The sequence below is a fragment of the Rattus rattus genome, chromosome 6, assembly GCF_011064425.1.
Source record: "Rattus rattus isolate New Zealand chromosome 6, Rrattus_CSIRO_v1, whole genome shotgun sequence".
Lineage (NCBI taxonomy): Eukaryota > Metazoa > Chordata > Mammalia > Rodentia > Muridae > Rattus > Rattus rattus.
Window position 1 is genome coordinate 144,759,245 of NC_046159.1, and position 21,422 is coordinate 144,780,666.

At 38.0% G+C, this 21,422-nt stretch overlaps 1 protein-coding gene across 1 annotated transcript in view; it reads left to right on the forward strand.

Moving 5' to 3' along the window:
- Window positions 1-21,422, forward strand: part of Sema3e (semaphorin 3E) — a 250,760-nt gene that overhangs the window by 182,157 nt on the left and 47,181 nt on the right. The window contains 1 exon segment of the mRNA XM_032907052.1: window positions 19,857-19,950. Within this exon segment, the coding sequence (XP_032762943.1) occupies window positions 19,857-19,950 (94 nt within the window).

A 21,422-nucleotide genomic window follows, 5' to 3' on the forward strand; every position in this document is an offset into this window, starting at 1 on the left:
CAGTACATTAGTTACTATAGAGGGGCAGACTTCTCTCACTCCCAATGCCCACAGTAGCATATTGACATGCTGTGTGAGCAAATCACCATGTTACACTGAGGGAATTTTTGTTTGCCTAGCAGCTATATTATTCACTTTTTCCCTTTCCTCCATCAATAATCTTTTCATAGAGTTTTTCCTCAACCCTTGGTCATTTCTAGATTCAATTTCCTAGTACAATTAATAATTGTTCATGTCAGTCTGAGCATGCATAATTGACTTTATCATTTCTGGCCTTAACTCATTCTCAAATGATACAAAAAATAACCTACTCTATAATACTTTAAACAAATTCAGTGCCTTGCTAATTTTATTGAAATGAGTGAAACAATTTTATCAAAAGAGAAAGCTTGCATGAGTCTAACACACTACGCAGACCAATACTACCATGTGTTGGTAAGATCATGGACATTTCATTAGATATAATACAAACCCAAATGTTAACTAGTACTATGCAGCAAATCAGTGGACTCCTCACAGGAAGAGTAGACAGTGTCACAATTCATGAGGCTTTTCCAGGAACACCAGCAAGAGACAAGCAAAAAGGTGGCAGTCTATCTAATATATCTGTTAACCTAGATACAAAATAGTATGTGGACATGGACAAATCTAACACAGGCTCAGACTGAAGCTTGACCCTGTGTAACAACTTACACTAAGACAGAAAGGCCAAAGATAAAAACAGAAACAAAAACAAAGACACCAAACCCCACAAACAAACAGAAACAAGTCAAGAAACAAATGCTATTGGTATTTTCTTAAAGCTATCATTTCTTTAGGTGGATAAAGTGTTCCTGTAGTAAGAAGAATTTCAGGGGACTATGGCAAAGAACAAAAGCAGATGCTTAATGGCAGTAAGATAATTGATGAATGGGAAGTTACTCACCTTGTTTCTAGACAAATCCAGGTCTAGTGGATATTCTAGTGAAGTCCAAATAGTATCAGAGTTAATCCTGAGAGTGAAGCAACTCTCCACATCAAACGTCATCATATTGGAGACTAAAAATGGATGAGAATGGACCCAAATTTTAAAAGAAAGTGAGGTCAGGGCGAGGGAGATAGCTCAGTGAATAAAAACATCACCATCAAACCCGAGAAACTTACTGAGTTTAAACCTTGGGACCTACAAGTTAGAAGGTGAAGACTGGCTTTCATGAGTTGTCCTTTGACTTCCACACATGTTCTGTGGTCTTCACACCTCCCATTAAATAAATAATCTTATTAGGGTTTCTGTTGTGGTAAAACACCACGATGAAAAGCAACTTGGGAAGAAATATGTTTATTTCACCTTACACTTCCACACCATGGTCCATCATGGAAGGTAAATAAGGGTAGAAACTCAGGCAGGGCAGGAGCCTGGAGTGAAAGCAGTAACTGAGGCAGAAGCTGGGGAGGAACAGTGGTTACTGGGTTTCTCATTTTTAGCACTCACAGCCTGTTTTCTCACAGTACTCAAGGTGACCTTGGGTGCCACCAGACAGTGATCTGGCCCCTCCCACACCAACCATTAATCAAGAAGATGCCCCGCAGGCTTGCCAATAGACCAGTAATGACTGGATTGAGGTCCCTCTTCCCAAATGACTAGTTTGTGCCAATTTGGTATAAAACTAGCCAGTAAGTACATAATGTAAGTACATTGTAAGTACATAATGAAATAAAAATGAAACAAAACATACTAGTTTTTACTTCAAACAATAAGAAAAATATGAGCTCTATGAAATAGGATGTTAAAACATCAGAGAATTTGATATGACTTCAACAGCACTTACCTATAAATATTAACGAAAACCATTTTCACCTTTTGTCTGTTTATGTGCTATATCACCTGCAAACAGTGAACTTTCACCCATCCTTTACAAAGAACTCAAAGAACAGAGATATATTGAAGATCTCATCTGCACAAATTGTACAAGATATCTTAAGTTTTTGATATCTGTCATCTGTCTGTCTGTCTATTTACACTACTGTGTACAGCCACGTATGTTTTTATCTCACATAGGGCTATTTTTATACATAAAGCTCTGGGTTTTTCTATATCCATTTCCCATAGGTATTTATGGCAAAATTCTTAAAGAGATATAATGGTTTCCAACTGGTCATGTCATTTGGGACATGTTGTGTTTGTGGCCCAATGTCCTGGATTGGAGAGGAATTATAATAGTGTGTGATGTGTAGAGTTGTTGTGAAACTGAATGAAGGTAAATAAACTACCTAGAAATAGTACTTGGGAAATAAATGCTCAAACATCAGCTATTGCCGTTACCATCTCCCCTGTACTTATAATATCTTACTTTCTCCTGCAACATCTCCCGCTATCATCACCCTTTACAAATCTGAGTTTCGTTTTCTGTTTTCCTTTCAGTTATTAGGAGACAGGTTTTCTCTGTGTAGCCATGGCTGGCTGAGAAAAACCTCTGTAGACCAGGCTGGCCTTGAACTTGAGAGACCTGCCTGCCTCTGTCTTCCGAGTACTGGGATTAAAGATGTGTGGCAGCACTCACTCCTAATGTGTGACATAAAATTCTTTATCTGCCTTCACTTTAAAACCACCCAAGCTGACAATCATATAGTCAATGTGTAATTTCCTTAAAAGTCCATTCTTCCATTCCGCCCTACTTTATACCCTGTCTGTTTCCTTTCTGCTTTTGCCTGTAATCTCATTTGTCACCTTGTTCTGCCAAGTGCATAGAATCTGACTGTATCCAACCCTCTCCCCAACCCACTTCTCTTTTTGCTGGCCCCACTGCGCCGCCAGTGTGTGAATATCGAGCATAGGTCTGTGGGATTGAAAGAAAACACGTACACGTACACGTACACGGGTCACCCATTTTCAGCGAGTGCCACCAAGGCTTTACTGAGTTCTCCTTATATACCCGAGGCAAAAGTAGTGGAAAACAACAAGGCAGGTGAAAATCCCCAACCAGGAAAACAGGAAAAGTCTGTGTGGTGGAAAGTTCAGGGCCCAATCAGGGGCTAAGAGCAGCTGCCAAGGGTGTAAACAACTTCTTGCTATAGCAGGCTAAAAGGCTCAGCGAGGGGGAAGGAAAACACCTAGGTAGGGCCCAACATCTTTTCTTTTTCATGTCAGAATCATTATCTTAACTGTCCTGTCAGCATGACATACTTTCCCCAACATTATTTCTGATGTCAAATCCATCTTCCTAATCATTGAGTCTCTGCACACATTTGTGAATTTCTGTTGGATCCCGAGTGGAAGAAATCCAAATGCTTTATCTCCAAATGCCGTAGCCAGTGCCCCTTCCAGCCAGGGTTTTTATAGCTGCTTAGTCTTTGTTCCTGCCTGCTTATTAATCCTGTGATATGTGTGTGTTGAAGCAAACAATATTTATTGTGACTGCTCTCCTTAATCTTTCACTTCTGTTTATACCGAAATGACTTATTTATTCTTCTAGGATATTGTGTGTGTGGTTAAGATAGTGATGAATAAGAGCTTTCTCTTAGTACATGTGAGTTTGGATACGTTCGCTAATAGATCTGAAACTATCAACTCAGGATAAGATTACCTATCCTATTGTAATAGCAATGCGTTAAGTAAAAACGTTAAGAAGCGAGAGAGAAACTATTCCCAATATTGGACTTTTAGCAAACTAGTGTTATTTATGTCTTCATTAAATCATCTTATAATATTACTAATATTCTCCCTCCTCTCAAGACAAACCACCCTAATCTCAGGGCCAGAAATAGCTTCAAATATTCATGTGATAGTTTTACTTAAGTAAGATTTTATTATAAGAGATTACTTATATGGAGCCCTTCATCAGACCCTTTCAGTTCAGTTCCTGTTAATGCAGAGCTTGCGTTTGTTCTCTGATGTTCATTGTAGTATCATTGTACATTTAAATTATTATATTTAATGTTTGTTATCAAAACTAAAGAAAAACAAGCAGGGCATAGTGGTACACACCTTTTAACCTCAGCTCTCAAGAAGCTGAGGCAGGCAGATCTCCGTGAGTCCTTTGATACCAACCAGGTCTACATAGTGGTGTCTTGTCACAACCAAAGTGGGGGAAAGGAGGACAATATAAGAAAGCACTTAGTGTTGGTGACATGCTCTGAGGAAATGATTAAATGACCATTTGTATAATAGCACAGTGTTGTACACAGAGTGCAGCACTCTTTGATTTGAAAAGCTGACCTATGGCGGAGTGGTCATTTGGCGAGATATTTACTCTGCATTGTTTGTTCTTTACCCACTTATCAGATGCTTCTACTGAAAGATCCTGGTCACCTAACTCAAAGGTTTATATAATCCTATTATATATAATAATCTCTTTCACACACACACACACACACACACAACACAACACAAATATGTATATGTGGCAAGAGAAACAACTATATAGAGAGATTAGTAAATATGGAGAGAGACATAAATCCTTAAAATGAACTATGTTAAGGAGGTTATTATTCTGTTTCCATACTAAAATAGCTCTCTTATACTTTGATAAGATGAGGAATTGGGAACAAAGAGGAAGGTTGGAAATTCACCCTCAGGCCTTGTAGCAGGTGCTACACACATAGACTTTGCCCCACATACGGACATATGCAAAAATAAAATACCTCAATGCAGGCACATTTCTTGTTCTGTTTCTTCTTTCCTTCAGAAAAAGCCAGGAGGCCCTTTATCAGGGCTCCTCTGAGTATTATAAACATCTTTGTCCATTAGCCCTATTTTTTCTACTTTTCTTTGTTGACACTATTATGTCCAGAAGCTCTGTGGCTTCAGCCAGGCTGAATGACGAGTCGACTGTTACAGAAGGCATGCTTTGCCATGCAGCTGTCCTGCCCCTACTGCACAGATGGCGGATTTATTTTCCCTTTTACCAGCAGTCCCTTTCTTCTCCGCACAGGACTGGGATCCTTTGTGATTGCGTATGACTCAATGCAGTAGTAGCACCCAGCCTTGAGGAGTTTTCAAATGTGCCCAAGTAAAGGGGAACAGGGAGTGCAGAACTGAGGCCATTTAGAAGACTGTCTGCATACTAAAAAGGGGTATGACCTCATGAGAAGCAGATATTCATCATTTTATAAAAAGCATCTTTGTCCTAAGAGCAGAATTATGATCTTTCCTTCATTCTGCATGGTCAGAATAACAGTAGAACAGTCACATTGAGGGACGGTGCACAGGAGGAGCCAGCAGCAGAGAATACCCAGATCTCGCCACTCAGTTGGAGCTAAGATTAGTGCTTTCTTGCCATGTGTACAAGTCTGAATGACTATCAAAGGGACAGTTAAACTTTTGAATGTATACATGTTCATTTATCTTCCTTTATAATCCTCCTATATTATGTCAGAGATTATCATCTACAAATGATTTAATCTCATCCATAGGTAGGCATATGTAATTTATATATTACACATATCTTAATGCCCTTGTATATCATATGTTTAATAAAAAGCAGGCATATTATAACTCAGTTATTCAGTACTGACTTGCCAGTTATCTTATGTAATGAATAGAGAAATTGAATACCTTAAACTTAAAAACTTGTAACTATAATATGGCTTCTACAAAATTATGTATACAATAAACATATATCAAAAACTGTTTAAACATTGTCTCTAGTAATTGTTCATGTGCTTGGTATTTTGCTCTGTAAATGAAATGATGATAGTGGGACCATGAAGCCAGTTATAATAAAAGCTTGGTTTCATCTACTGTTGCACACATAGAGACCCTGCTTGGATATTGAGCGATTTGTTTATGTAAAGAGAATCCAGATAATCTGCCTATGAGGCTTACTATGGAATGGTGTTTCTGTTTCAACTGAAGCTGCAGATCAGAGATCTTTATGGATTGGTTACCCATCAGTGATGGATTTTTTTTTTAAATCCCATTAGTTAGTCATTTTCCAAAATCAAACACAGATGATAATAAGATGAATAAATCAGAGTCAGATGGATAATACAGTTGAAAGAAAACTGTGCTGGTATTTCAAGTAATAAAAAAATGCATTTGTTTTCTTAATCTCAATAATAGATATTTAATTGTGATTTTTTTAAATTTATCTTTATTTAATTAAAACATAATTACATCATTTCCCTTTGTTTCTCAATTTCTCTAATCTCTCCCATTTTCCTTACGAATTCATGCACCTTTCTTTAATTATTGTTTTAAACACAGACATACAACTAAACATGTAAACCTAACTAAAGAATCCGTTAATGTTGCTCGATTGTGTATAATTTTGGGGTGGATTGCTGATTTTGAATAACCATTTATAGGATTCTTCCTCAGGGAAGACAAACTCTCCCTCCCTTAGTACTTGTTAATTGTCTGTAGCTCTTCATCGAGAGGTGGAATCCTGTGAGATTTCCCCCAACCACATTGGCATTGTCAGCTGATGTGATTATTGCTCAGGTCTTGTCTAGGCTGCCATATTGTTGAGAATTCATATACGCACCTTTCCTGTCACATCTAAAAGATACTCTCGAAGCCTGGTCCTCTTGGCTCATACACCCCCCCTTCTATGATGTTTTCTGAAACTTAGCAGGAAGGATTTTCGTTGTAAATGAAATAATACAACTGTTTTCCATATTTTTACCAACTATATCTTCCTTCTGCTTCCAAGAGGAGCTTGTTTGATGAGGGGTAAGAGCTAGACTTGTAAGTATTTAGACTACAGTTAAGAACTCTACAAGCTTAGAAAAGTGGCCACAGCAAGTTCTTCCCTAAGATCTGTGATCTCACCAGCCTTGGGTAGCCGGCTAGGTTTACAGTGCCAGGCATGGCTTTCTTTCTGTTTAGTCGAGCTTAAATCCAATTAGACAGCTGTTGGTTGCTAACAGCATGTAAGTGCCACTGTTATATCATGAGAGCTGTCTTACTGTGTTGGACACTACTATTGTTTGTAAGCATCACAGCTGGGTAGGACTCTTGATTACATTCTTCCTTTTGTCAGCTAGCATAGCATAGCATAGCATAGCATAGCATAGCACCTTGCATAGCATAGCATAGCATAGCATAGCATAGCATAGCATAGCATAGCACCTTGCATAGCATAGCATAGCATAGCACCTTGCATAGCATAGCATAGCACCTTGCATAGCATAGCATAGCATAGCACCTTCTGCTATCATGACTTAGTCCTCAGGAGGAGGTTTTCAGGGCCAACACAGCTCCATTCCTGGGTCCTCTTTCCAATATATATGGTTCCAAAATACTTGCTGAAGGCAACTCGGAAGGGTAGCAGAAGCCGAATAATGTTTGCAGTCTTTCGGACTCTCCTTACCAACAACCCCAAAGATGGTCTCTCATACCTGTCACTAGGCTTTCTGGTGGGTAGTCTATGGCTCGTTGGAAGGAACATTATATCCTCAAGTGGTACAACTTCATAGGCAAAATGGACACACAGACACTCGCACACACATTTTATATAATTGTAGTAAATATAGAATGATTAGTGATTGCCTATGACTGTTTCCAACATCCTCAGTGTTATTTATCCTTCCTCTCTCTCTTTCATTATTATCCTTCCTTCTCTCTCCCCAACAACAGCCCCTTCCTTCTAAGTATAACTTTTAAAATGTGACCTTGCTGGCTAGTTTTACAAATACTACCCATGTATGCCCATTTATATTCCTAAGCTTGTTTATTCTTACCTCACTCGGTCAAGTTGGCATCCTTTTTGGTGACCCAGTTCATTTGGTCCTCATAAAATGATAGTATGCAATGAACATGTCATGAAGATAGAAATCAATTGGAATGAAAGATAATAAGATATAAGTTAACTAGAATATTAATGTTGAGTTCAAAAATTATAAATTCGACTGTTAGAAATGATTTTTATAATTTATTGTATAGTATATGTTAAATTAATTTATGGCACCTGATTGTGAACCGAGAATTACTGTGAACATATTGAAGAATACATGCAAAACCTAAGAATTTCCCAAAATTCTGCAGTGTCTTACGGTGAACAAGAAGGTACTTGTACTCTAACAAGTATTTGCAGAAGTTTCAGGAACGACATAGTTTCTGTGAGCATGCTGGTACAAAGGATCCCATAATTGCTAATTTAAAAAAGATTTATAAACTAATAGGAAAGCGTTTTAAGGACATTTTGTGTGTGTTGAAGGAAGGTTAGGGGCTTGTAAGAATGTTGATAAAAAACATTTGAAATCAGTAAAACTGAAGTAGGGCAAAAGTCAAACTTGGGACAGATGTGGCCCAGCTGTTTCTTCTTTGGAAGCTCTGAGACAATCAGTTCTCTTTATGACTATATTAGCTTAAGCAACCTCCCCAAGTACATATTCTTGAATTTTAATGTCCCTTCTCCTCCAATAATCATAGTTCCTATTGCTATCCAGTAGTGATTATAACTTGATTTTAACTTACTTAGAATAAAGCAAGTTTAATATATTTTATATAACACACACACACACACACAAAGAATACTTTATTCATATCCAGAGTAGACTTATGAGGTCAGTATTTATGGTAGGCTCACTGAGGTATTATGTACACATCATCATGCCAATAAAAATGTGGCCCTGGTGTGTTTAAATAGCTACTGTTCCTTAACACCTGAGAGGAACAGCATTCCTTCTGCTTCCTGAAATCAATGTTGAGAGAATATTTGGACCATGGACAATTAAAGATGCTGTAAAGTGCCTATTAATACATAAACAACATAGCTGCCTAAGTAATGCTATAGGAAAGGTAGCTTAGACTCTGAAGAAAGTTGCATAAAAAGCATCGCAGGATATCAAGGATGTCATTTTAAAAGAATACATTTTTATGGGTAAATAGAGAAAAGGTATAGTGGGATTCTGTTTCCAACAGGAAAATCGCAATACAAAAACTGAAAATATTATAAAAAAGAATTTGTAAATTAATTGGGATATACCAATCCAGTGTTGATTAGATAGATGGGAGAATAAGGAGAAATAAATATGGGACCAAAGAAAGGTCCTGCCTGCTGCATGATGGGTTATGTTTGCTTGTTCCCACACATGCCCAGTAGGCAAGGGGCGCAAATTGAAGCTTAAAGGAATTTGAAAGGAGTGAGCACGAACTACAGGAATGGCATAATAATGTTAAACTAAGAAAGAGGAGGAAATGAATACTCCAGGAAATAATTAAGAGAGATCCAAAAAGAAAGATAATTTTGACTTTAAATATAGATTAAAGTGAATGTTTGTATAAAACCTGAAAATTTACTTAGGTATGTTATACCTATATGATGAATGCCTTTAGTGGCAGTTTAGTGGCACTTGCCAAGCCCTTCCAAAAATATTGAATCAGATATAATCAAATGAACACACATCTATCAAATTATGAGATAAACATTTTCTTAATTAAAAAACCCTAATATTCCTTTTTATGACAATTATGCATTGAGAACCTCTTAAAAGATACCCAGAAATGTTTGGCAAGGCAAACACATGCCCCTTCTTGTTTGTAGTGACAGAAATGAAGGAGACTGAAATGATTATGGATATAGAATAGAAAACACTCACTGAGTATTACAAAGCCTCCCATTGCTTCTGCATCTGTGGAAAAGTTGCTATTTACCAGGAGTGCTTCCTGACTTCTATATGGAAGGAACAAGTAATTTTTGCAAAATTTCTTCTTACCTTCTAAAGTGCTATACAAACATTAAAAATTATCAGTGGTGAAAAAAAAAGAACGGAATAAAAAATACAATAGTATTAACTTTAAAGTCTAAACATTTCTGCACAGTTTTACTTCTTTCCCCCCATTTGCTTGCTTGTGTTTGGAAAAGACTTCAAATATGTGTCAGTGTTTGAATTTGAACGTGAGAAGAACAAAAACAATTAACTCATACTGCACAAGTACTTGTGATACACATTGTTATCGTCCTCTCATGAGAAGAGTTAAGGTCTAACTTTCATGACTGAAAGTGCTGTATTAACATGCGATGTATGTTAGGAACTTCAGCTCTACCACTGCCTTACCCCTAACAATAGCAAAAGCTCGAAATGATTGTCAGATTTCTCCTGTATTCATGATACTTCAGTTTTTCCCTCCACATTTCTTTGAGAATGTCTAAGTGACGCACAAAGGAAACATGATACTATTAGTTTGAGAAACTAATTATTAGTTGAAACCATTTTATTTAATTGACATTATACTTCCTATCTGACAGAATTACTTATAGTTCTTGTATCAAACAGCTTTTAGGCTAGCTGGATTCTAAGGGCCTAGTGCAAGTTTGATAAAGGAAAAATCCTGCAAACAATTACCATTCATATTTAGACATATTTTTGAGGTATATATGTATAGCTGTCTGCTCATATTACTATGCTAAATGGTTTGCTTATTTTCAATGGTGGGAGAAATTCACAGGCAAATGGATGAAACTAGAAAATATCATCCTGAATGAGGTAACACAGACACAAAACCACACAAGTGGATATTATCCCAAAAGCTCAGAATACCACAATACAACCCACAAATCATATGGAGCTTAGAAGAAGGAAGTCCAGGGTGTGGATGCTTTAATCCTACTTAAAAGTGGGAACAAAAAAAATAATTGGACATAGAGGGAAGGCCATGAGAGGGAGAGAGAAGGGGGAAAGAAAAAGTGGAGGCAAGACCAGGTGTAGGAAGAGGGAGAAGAGAAGTACAGACAGTTAGGAAATTGAACAGAAATACGTAGAAGTGGGGAATAGGGAACTGGGGGTAGCCACTAGAAAGTCCCAGATGCCAGGGAAGCAAGAGGTTCCCAGGACCCAATGGGGATAACGTTAGCCGAAATACAGAACAAAGGCTAGATAGAACCTGTAGAGACCATATCCAGTGGTTAGGCACAGCCATTGGTTGAGGGATGGAGCCACCCTCCCATCCCAAAAATATTAACTCAGAATTGCTCCTAGGATTCTAAATTCTAGAATTGCTGCATTCTAAAGAAAATGCAGGGACAAAGAGTGGAGCACAGACTGAAGAAAAGGCCATCCAGAGATGGCCTCACCTGCATCCATCCCATCTGCAGACACCAAACCCAGACACTATTGCTGATGCTAAGAAGTGCTTGCTGACAGGAGCCTGAAAGGCTCTGCCAGAGCCTGACCAATAGAGATGAGAATGCTTGCAGCTGAACATTGGATTGAGCACAGGATCCCAGTGGAGGAGTAGGGGAAGGAGCTGAAGGGATTTGGAACCCCATAGGAAGAACAATATCAACTAACTGGACTTCCCATATCTCCCAGGGACTAAACCACCAACCAACAAGTATACATGGAAGCACCCATGGCTCCAGTTACATGTGCAGAGGATTTCCTTATCTATCATCAATGGGAGGGGTGACCCTTGGTCCTGCGGAGGCTTGATATCCCAGCATGAGAGGATGTTAGAGCAGTGAGGTGGGAGTGATTGGGTAGGTGAGCACCCTCATAGAGGGAAAGAGTGGGGGGATAGGATAAAAAGTTAGTAGATGGGAAACTGGGAAGGGGGACAACATTTGAAATGTAAATATATAAAATAACCAATAAATAAAAAGAAAGTATTGTCCATATCACCCTGAAGCAAAAAAATATGCCCCATGCAAATGCTGGTGATATCTTGCAAATTTAAACTATCTCATTCAGACTAAATTCCAGCTGTTAAAACACAGATAATGAATAACCAGTGTAAGTACTGACCGACATCCTCAAGAAGGTTAACTCCAGAATTACACATTGCTTGAACCGTGAACTTGATTGCTTGGGGGTCATGACAATGGCTCCATGCCTCAAGTTCTCTGGTTTAGTGACTGATTTTGTGGAAGACAATCGTATTTCTTGATTATCAGCATATATTTGTGTGCGTGCGTGCATGTGTGTGTGTGCGTGTGCGTGTGTGTGTGTGTGTGTGTATGTGTGTATATATATTTATACACACATGTACATACATACATATACATACATAGATATATTTGCTACTGACATGGTGAAGACAGTATATATATATATATACACACATGTACATACATACATATATATACATAGATATATTTGTTACTGACATGGTGAAGACAGTATATATATGTATATATATACATACAATATATATGTATACAATATGTATATATTGCTTTTATCACAACAATAGCAAATGATAGAAGTTTGAAAACTTCTTATACAAACTTCAAATTACTTCATGCTGTTTTCAGCAGCGTCTATAGGGAAAAGGATGTAATCTGTACAATTCCTACATCTTAAGTCTTTAATTTCATTTTTAATAACTGCCGTGACTCACTCCGTTATTATCTGTTCACTTCAAACTTAACATTAATCCTGGAAAGAATCCATCATAAGTTGTAAAAACACCTATAAAATATATTATCTTTGTTGAATCCCTGGGGCAAGGAAGAACATATCTATTTGTTCTTTCATTGATTTAACAATCTAATCCCACAATGAAAGCCTAATCCATTAATGCAGAGAAGAATAGGACCGCATTTATTGGCATTTATAGACAGCTACATTAAGTATGCCCAAGGTACAGATGGTCTAATTTAGGTAAACACACACAAATCACACCTATGTTTTACAAGGTGTTCTGGAAGTATACTCTGAAGAAATCAGATAGGGAAATTGACTTCTGGATGGGCAGCATTGAGTTGAAGAATATAAACAGTTGTGAAGTGTATACTTGGTGCCAGGTATTTATTTGACATAGGAGATTCAAAGATGGCCGTTGGAACATTTCCTCGAGCCCAGAGACCTGCAAGGGAAAAAACAAGTGGATAAATATAATGTTTTTTATATTGATAGATAAAAAACCAGTAGAATGCTATGAGCAGAAGTTAAAAGAGCATTGTGATAGGCTGTGGAATTACAGGGAATCCTGGGGTGCAAAGGGAAGACAGGTTTTGATAACTACATGGGCAATGTTATCCTAAATGCATTGTTGAGCTCACAAAACAAAAGATCCTTAGAAACTGGCAAGTCCTTCAGGATATCTGGTTTACAAACTGGAAGAGAAAGTGCTCGAGGAGGAGAAGCACTCCAGTATGCATCACTGTGTGTCAAAGCCAAAGGGCTTCGGGCTGCACTAGAATGTGTGCAAAGTCAGCAGAAGCGGTCATGGGCTCTGATACGAAGACGTTCACATTTCTGAAGGAAAAGGTCCTTAGGGAGCAAAGGTCTGAGATGTGGGTCATAGAATCTATCCATGAAGCTGGGTTAAAATTGGGAGGATAATTCGGAAAGGAGTGAGAGAAATAAGTTCCAGAGAGCAGTCAAGGATGCTAAGGAAGGGGCAGTGAATACAGAGGAAAATGTGTATTTATGTCTGATGACAATACAGCTACTGTCCTGTTTGGTTTCACCTCTGTACTAGGCTTAGACACTAATGTGTAGAGAACTTGAAAAAAAAAACTTTTACCTCGGAACATAAATGGTGAGAACCAATTTTCTGCATAAGGTAATAGGTAGCCTATAATCAGAGAAATAGTTGCTCAAAGGGAATCTAAAGGGACTTTCCAGGCAAACAAATTACTTGCCAATTTCACAGGTTTGGCCCAAATCTTGAATTTCAATAACAGATTTGTTTTTAATACTTGAAACTTTATTAAATTAAATTCTTTATTGATGTCGATTATGCTATCATGAATGCAGATCAATTACAGATAAATTTGTTTTATTGTTCTTTAAGATATTAATGTATATAATATGTAAAAATAGACATTTAAGGATTTCCTATGATGCCTCAATTTGGGAACATATAGTAAAATGTACTAATCAGGAAAAAATGTATATATCTCCTCAAATACTTACTATGTTTCTCTATGGTGAGAACATTGAAATTTTTTTCTTCTAGCTTTTTTGAACAATGTTTTTCAATTGTCATTATAGATGGTTCCTACTGTGTAACAAGACCCCAGAACTTCCTAGGTTTATTGTGACTTAGTATTCATTGTTTCTATTTTTTCCCTCTTGACTCTTCTCTTTTCACTGTAGTCTTTGTGGGTCCACCTGGGGTGCTAGACGGATGTAACATGGAGCACTAGACTGCATTTATTTACTCTGCGCTGGCTCGAGCAAAGCATCAATACACCCTCAGGGGTAAAATGCAGCCTGGGATGTCGGAGGCTGAAGCTGGGGTTCCCAAGCTTCAGGGTCTCTGGTCTCCGCTGAAAAGTACACGGAATCGGGAAGGAAGGGTTGGGGGTCCACGAGCCTGTGGCAAGGAGACTGAGCCGGGGGTGTGGTCCCCAAACTCTTGGACATCCAGATGTCACTGGTTCACTGGGAATCGGGAACGGAGTGCACGCACAGACTTCTGGACATCCATTGCTGCTGGAAGTCACAGAAGAGCAGAGAACAGAGGATGTTTGCAGGCTAAGGATGAGCCTGGGCTTAGGGAGTTGGGGAACTGTGGCTTAGCTCATGAGCAGAAGTCCTTAGCTAGAGGTGGTTATCTGAGAGCTCAGGGGAGCCTTCTATGGGAAGCTTCGACTGCAGGGCCCTGTAGACAAAGGTCTTCTTCATGTTCCCCATGGAGGTTCTTGATGAAAGAAACAGTCCTTGGTTCCGAACTGCTTATTGATTGCTCGTCATGGAAAATGGGTACATTTCCATCTTTTCAGGATGGACCAGAGATTAAATCTCTTTTGCAGGAAGGAAAGTTCAGGAAGGTAACGTTATTGGTTAAAACCTCAGGGTCTCTAGATACCTCATTAGTACGGACAACTCTGGTCTGGGCTACATGACCATAGGTCCCGTTTCCTATTTGGGAAGTGTGCACGTGTTCCAGGCCAGGAATCTGGCAGGGAGCAAGAAACCAGCTACCGTCTCAGGTGTGTGTGTGCCTGGGTGCTGGGGACTCTGAACCTGCTCAACCTTAACAAGTTTCCTGCCAGAATCCTCTGTCCCACAGTCTTGAGTGTCATGAGTCATTCATGATATTCTCCATTGTCATTATGAGATAAGGTTTAATGACATGGAAACTAGACACTCAGAGAAGAGAATGATGGAAAAAAGACATGAGGCTGATGAATAGACAGGAGGAAGATGAGTGCTTTATGCCCAAATCTTGGGGACTGTATGGGTTAAAGAATATTTTTTACATTATGGCTAACTTTGCAGCAAAGTTTGGGGAGAAGATGGTTAATCTAGGTCAATAGACCAAGCAATTGCAAGGATGACAGAGATGTGCATCTCTGATATGGGTGAAGACTTGTGGGCTCTCAGGCCTGGCAACTGAAGGGATAGGACCATCAGACTGGACTGTGGACATGAAAATTTTCTAGTATAACAGCGAACTGAGCTAAAGAAAAGTACAGATAATTAGCAATTTTGACAAAATACAGATGTCATTGTGTGACTGAAGCAAAGATGTTTGAGGGATTGGACAGTGACAAAGATTTTTTTTTTAAGATTCTTTTCGTTTTATGTATATGAGTACAGTGTAGCTGTCTTCAGAGACACCAGAAGAGGGTATCAGATTCCATTACAGATGGTTGTGAGCCTCTGTGGTTGCTAGGAGTTAAACTCAGGACCATTGGAAGAGCAGCCAGTGCTCTTAAGCATTGAGCCATCTCTCCAGCCCCAGTGAAATGGATCTTGGTAAGAATGGGTTTTATTGTTCTGGTTTGCAATGTGCATTGTGTGGAGAAAATAGTAAGAATATTCTTAGAACGCAGTGTATAAGAGACAAAAGGACAGGTAAGCACCACTGTCTTCTTGGGAGCTGAATTACTTTTTCTATGCTATTGTAACAAATAGTCATTGGTTTTGTGGCAGAACTCTCCATATTATCTAGCTTATATTTCTCTAATGAAAACACCCAAAATGCATCTTACTAGATGAGAGTCGAGATGTCAGGAGGACTGCCCCATTGGGAACTCACTTCATCGTCATTAGCATCTTCAAGAGATCAGTCCTGAACTGGTACTGTCCCATTCATCCATCATTAAAGCAAGCATTGGTGACCCGCACTTTGTCTATCATAAATTTCACCGGCTAATCCTGTTCTTAATCATCAAATCTCCTTTCTCAGGGCTTATGTTATTATATGACATCCATCTGGAACATCAGGTAGTCTCCACTTATCAAAATCCGTAAGTTGGGCATCTGTAAAATGTCTTTGGTAGTATTGGTCTAGGAATTAAGCAAGTCAAGATTTCTGTGTGTCTGTTTTTTTCTGCTTGTTACAGTGTCTGTAACTTAGTTATAGAAAAGAGATAGAGACATACTACAAATTGATTGCAACTGTGTCATTTTAGAAGACATCCTGAAAAGTCCCAGAAAAGATACAAAATTGGAACAAAATTGAGGCATTTCTATTAATAGTAGAGCCGATAGGATGCGCCTTCCAAAATTATCTGTCTCCTGGTTTGTTTATTAGGAACTGTATACTTGCTATCAGCAGACTGGTGGGTTTAAAATTAGATTGTTTTCAGTGTGTCCATAAAAGAGGCAAACTCTTTTTTAGGGTTATTTGGCCTTAACACTCAAAAACTGTTTTATGTCACTGACTCTGTATGTGACATTTTTATTTCTGATTTATTTCTGCTTTAACTTTTAATTGCTTTAAACTGTCAGAAAGCTTGTGGGTACAGATAACTTGCTTAGGCAAAATGTCTGACAGCCACTTATACATTTGTCATAGGCAACTGTGAGGTGGTGATGAAGTTGGTACCCGAAAAGGAGCTGAAATAATGACTTTTAAATTGTTGCCTATGGTCAGACACTTAATTCAGAACACAGGTCATCAAAGTCAACTGGGTCCTTAGTGTCCTTTTACTATCAGGTGCTTAATAAGCTTATTATAACAGCTCTTGTGACATAAAAAGTGAACAAAGTGTTACGACTTCATCTGATTCAGTAATTCAAGAACAAAGTTAAAAGTAGACATATAAAAATTAGATACAGTATTATTTTAAAGGCATTCTACAATTAACATAAAAATACTTGGAGCACTCATATTAAAATTCTGCAAGAAGACTTCCCCATATTCTGAGCAGCAAGTGTGGAAACAAACAAGCAAACTTCAAACAAACAATGACATTTCCATTAGTGGACAAAAAAGAAATTACAAATCTGTTTTTTTAAAAAATTGAAATGATAGATTGAATAGACTTTTAGGGTAGCAAGAATATAGACTTTTATTACAGAGGTAAAATCAAATAAAGAAGTTTAATTTGTTTGTATTTTAAAGTGAGCATTGTTGAATCCAGGTTTAGCCATGATCAAATAAATATGAAATCTCCACGAATAGGGGAAAGTGTTTTTGGTCACGGTCTTTCTGAATATTGTCTGGCATGAGGTGTTGATTTCTGTCTTAGTAAGGGTTTTACTGCTGTGAATAAATACTATGACCATGTGAGTCTTATAAAGGCCATCTGACTGGGACTGGCTTACAGGGCTAGAGGTTCAGGCTATCATCATCAAGGCAGGAGCATGGCAATGTCTAGGCAGGCATGGTGCAGGAGGAGCCAAGAGCTCTACATCTTCCTCTGAAGGTTGTTAGCGGAATGCTGGCTTCCAAGCAGCTAGGATGAACGTCTTAAAGCCCACACCCACAGTGACACACCTCCAACAAGGCAACACCCACTCCAACAGGGCCATCCCCTCTAATAGTGCCACTCCCAGGGCGAAGCATATACAAACCACAGCAGTGTCTGAGACTGTATTAGGATTCAGTGTTAACATTCATCTCTTCTCGCTGTGGAATTTGATTTAACGAGTCTGTCTTCTCACAGCCTCTGACAGGGCTAGATGTTGCATTGATGTGCCCCCACACGGGATGAACATTCCAGCATGAGTATCCATTAACCGAATTATTTTCAAAATGTCAAGGCTATGGGTTTCTTGGTTGATCAGACATGCGCTGAAATCCAAAATTCAGTGTAAGCCTCAGGAGCCTATATGATGATTTCCACTAGGGAAAACTCTCAAAATGTAAAGGAATTTTAACTTCATTAACTCCTGTTCCACAAAGCTAAGAAAGTTTTGATGACTATTTCTTTAGCATTTCCTACTTCTCTCATTTATGTGAAATTTAAACTCTTGGTTCTTCCTCAAAGAAATCAGCACTATTCTTTTTACACTCCCCAACACCTTCAGTGTTTGTGCTAAGGTGTCTAGTACTATCTGTTAGAGACAATAGCCTCATTAGCATCTTGAGATGAGAAGGTAAGTACTATAGAGGTTCAGCCTATGCAAGATCTTGACCTTAGCAAACATGCCTGTATTTTCTTTATGAGTTCTCTATAGCCTTTAAAATGTATATGCTTTATGTTTTTTTTTTTCAAATCCGTCACAAAGTGACAGGACTTAAGGGGCAGGCAAAACCCACACTCACATACTTGCTATCTTGGTGTGCACGGGTTTGCACTGTAAGTTTATACAAAACTCTCCCCATCAACAATAGCTTGTAAGATCAACAATTCCTTCTCATTTGGACAATTTTTTTTCTCTGAAAATTATTTTCTGTGAACACTTAAAGAAGGAGCTCCTAATTTACTGCCACCCATACCGTCTTCTACGTTGTGCACAACAGCTGAACAAGAACACATTTCTGCCGAGCCCAGTATGGCAGCCACAACTCTATGCTGTTGTACAGACAGTGTTTCACATTCAAAGGAAAGACTCGATAGTGACGGGGTCAAAGGGGTTCAGCATTTACTGGAAGGGTTTTGAAATGGAAAGGCCAGGACAGTGATTTTAGATGACCATACAGAGAGAAAAGGCAACATGTAGAACAGGAAACAGGAGGTAATGGGGTGACGGGTAACTCACGGTGAAGCTTAAGAGAAGCATATCCAACTGTGGTCAGCTGCCATGGGTGTGGGTTCACTGCTCTAAGTAGACTGCACGACCTTACTAACAGAATGTTCTACTGCAAATTACGTTTTTTCTACAAAAGTTTCCACAGTTTTTGTTACTACTACTTTCCTATATGCCTTTCATGTACCCAAACCACTTATGGCAGACTTGCTGGATATTACATGTGTATAGATATAGAAAGATATAGATATGGATAATATAGATAGGCTAGATATATAGATATAGAAATAGATATATATAGAGAGATATAGATATAGAAATAGAGATGGAGATAGAGATGAGAGTTGTGAAATCTAGAAACAGCCAGAGAAAATTTCTGTAAGTATATTCATGAAATTGAAGCCAATTATATAATAGTATTTTTGTGGAAATATCTCATGTAATTATGTATAATGTGAAAACCAATATTATAAATTAAAAATGAAATGCTGAATGTGACACTGACACATGCATTGAAATGAACGAATTATGAATTAATAATTCTAAATTATCAGTATTGATTATTTAAAAATAACATTTTGTAAAAGTTATTAAAATAAATATTCTAAGCTATTGGTAGTAAATTTTATTATTACTTTTTTCCAACGTACTCCAAAAATTAATAATTAATTAATTTAATAATTAATTTAATAGAATTAATTTAATTGAATTATTATTAATTTAATTAAAATTAATTAATTAATAATAATTAATTTAATTGAATTAAAACCTCAATTCTCCCTTTATCACTGAATCTCTTTTTCAGTACCGTCTTCATCCTGTTTCTTCTCTAGACTATTTAATTGACTTATCTCAGTGTAGCTAACGTTATCTGACTGATGGAGAAAACCTGCTAATTTCTCGCTTCCCTCTGACAACAGTGAGTCTGCCTGAGGATCTGCCAAGCCTTTGCTTATTTATAAAACGCAATGCGTAACTACATATCTTCCTGTTATCAGGGTCCTGATGAGACCGTGTAAACTGTTAGTGACCTAACTTTACTGTGTTTTCTGTGTGCAAATAAACTCTTACCACAATTGGCACCTTCACAATGTCTTTTTCTGTTTTCTTTCCAGGACCCCCTGTTTCACCTGGAGTCACACAGATCTGAGAGAGGAAGGGGCAGATGTCCTTTTGACCCCAACTCCTCCTTTGTGTCCACACTAGTTGGTAATTATCTTTGACATACACATCAGCTGTCAGCCATGGTGATTTAGAGTGTATTTTTCAACTTCCATACGTTCTTAGGCATTTCTTTATATGCTTTGCCTTGCGGAATCTTTCAGCTTAGGTACCTGGAGAAAGGTACTGAATTTCAAGTCCTGCTGTCTTTGGTAATCTGACTCTGTAATAACTGCATGTGCCATAAAGTACCTGTGTCTCATGATGAAAATCGATCGTCTACCAATACTTGAAACACAGTGATCTTTATGGTGGCATTTCACATTCAGAAAATATAACTTGATAATGGCTTTATAAAAACAGAGCCAAGGAAAATCAACTGTTTTAAAATATGTCAATTTTCTGTCTCACTATCTGAAATATCTTAAAGAATGTGTGTGTGTGTGTGTGTGTGTGTGTGTGTGTGTGTGTGTGTGTGTGTGTTGTATGCTTATGTTGCAATTTGTTATCCATAGTGTTCAGCAAAAACTCAATCTAAATTTACTTATTTAAATTTTTATCTTACATTTATTCTCTCTCTCTCTCTCTCTCTATATATATATATATATATATGTGTATGTATGTATGTATGTATGTGTGTGTGTGTGTATCTGACCACTTGTGCACACGCATACAAATGCAGAAGTCAGAGGACCATACACAAGTGTTTACTCATTTTTTTCTACCATGTAGATGCTAAGATCTAAGTCATGTCATCCGGTTTCCTGAGCCATTTCCTTGTCCCCACTCATCTAAATTCTTCATAAGCTAAAATGTAAACTATAGTCTGATCAGCTCAAATTCACACTAAATGTGTGCATTGAAAGAATTCAGTAAGATCATGCAGTGTGATAGATGTTGCAGTTTAATTCGGATTAATTAAATGACTTGGCCAAACACCTCTCTTGCTACAATGAAGAAGCATGCTTTTCTGTATTGTTTAGATTTGAAAACCAGGCCCTTGTCAAAGTACTTCAGAACTGCAACAATGGGACAACTTGAGAATTTCTCTACTTAAAATGAATGGAAGCAATTCCTGATACCTAACATGTGAACTAAGAGTCCTCAGTATTGAGAGGCTCTGAGGGTCCCTATGAACAAAATGGTATTATTACATTTTCAGTGTATATTTTCAGTATATATGCTCATTTCTCAGGACCATCAACATTCATTTCTCTTTGAAGAAAATAAGAAACTATAAGTTGTAGGGACATCATATTCTAAGTAAACTGATAAAACTTGGAATACTTTGCTGATGTTCAAAAATATACTCTGAAGGGCTGGAGAGTTGGTTTGTTGTTTAAGAGCACTGGTTGCCTCTGCAGGTTCAAGTCCCAGCACTCACAGTGTCTCACAACGTTCTCTAATGCTAGTCCCAGGGCATCTTGATGTACCCTCCTGCCCCCTACAGACACCACACCCACAGGTGCAGACACACACGAAGACAAAACACCCACATAATAACAATTAAGATTAAAAAT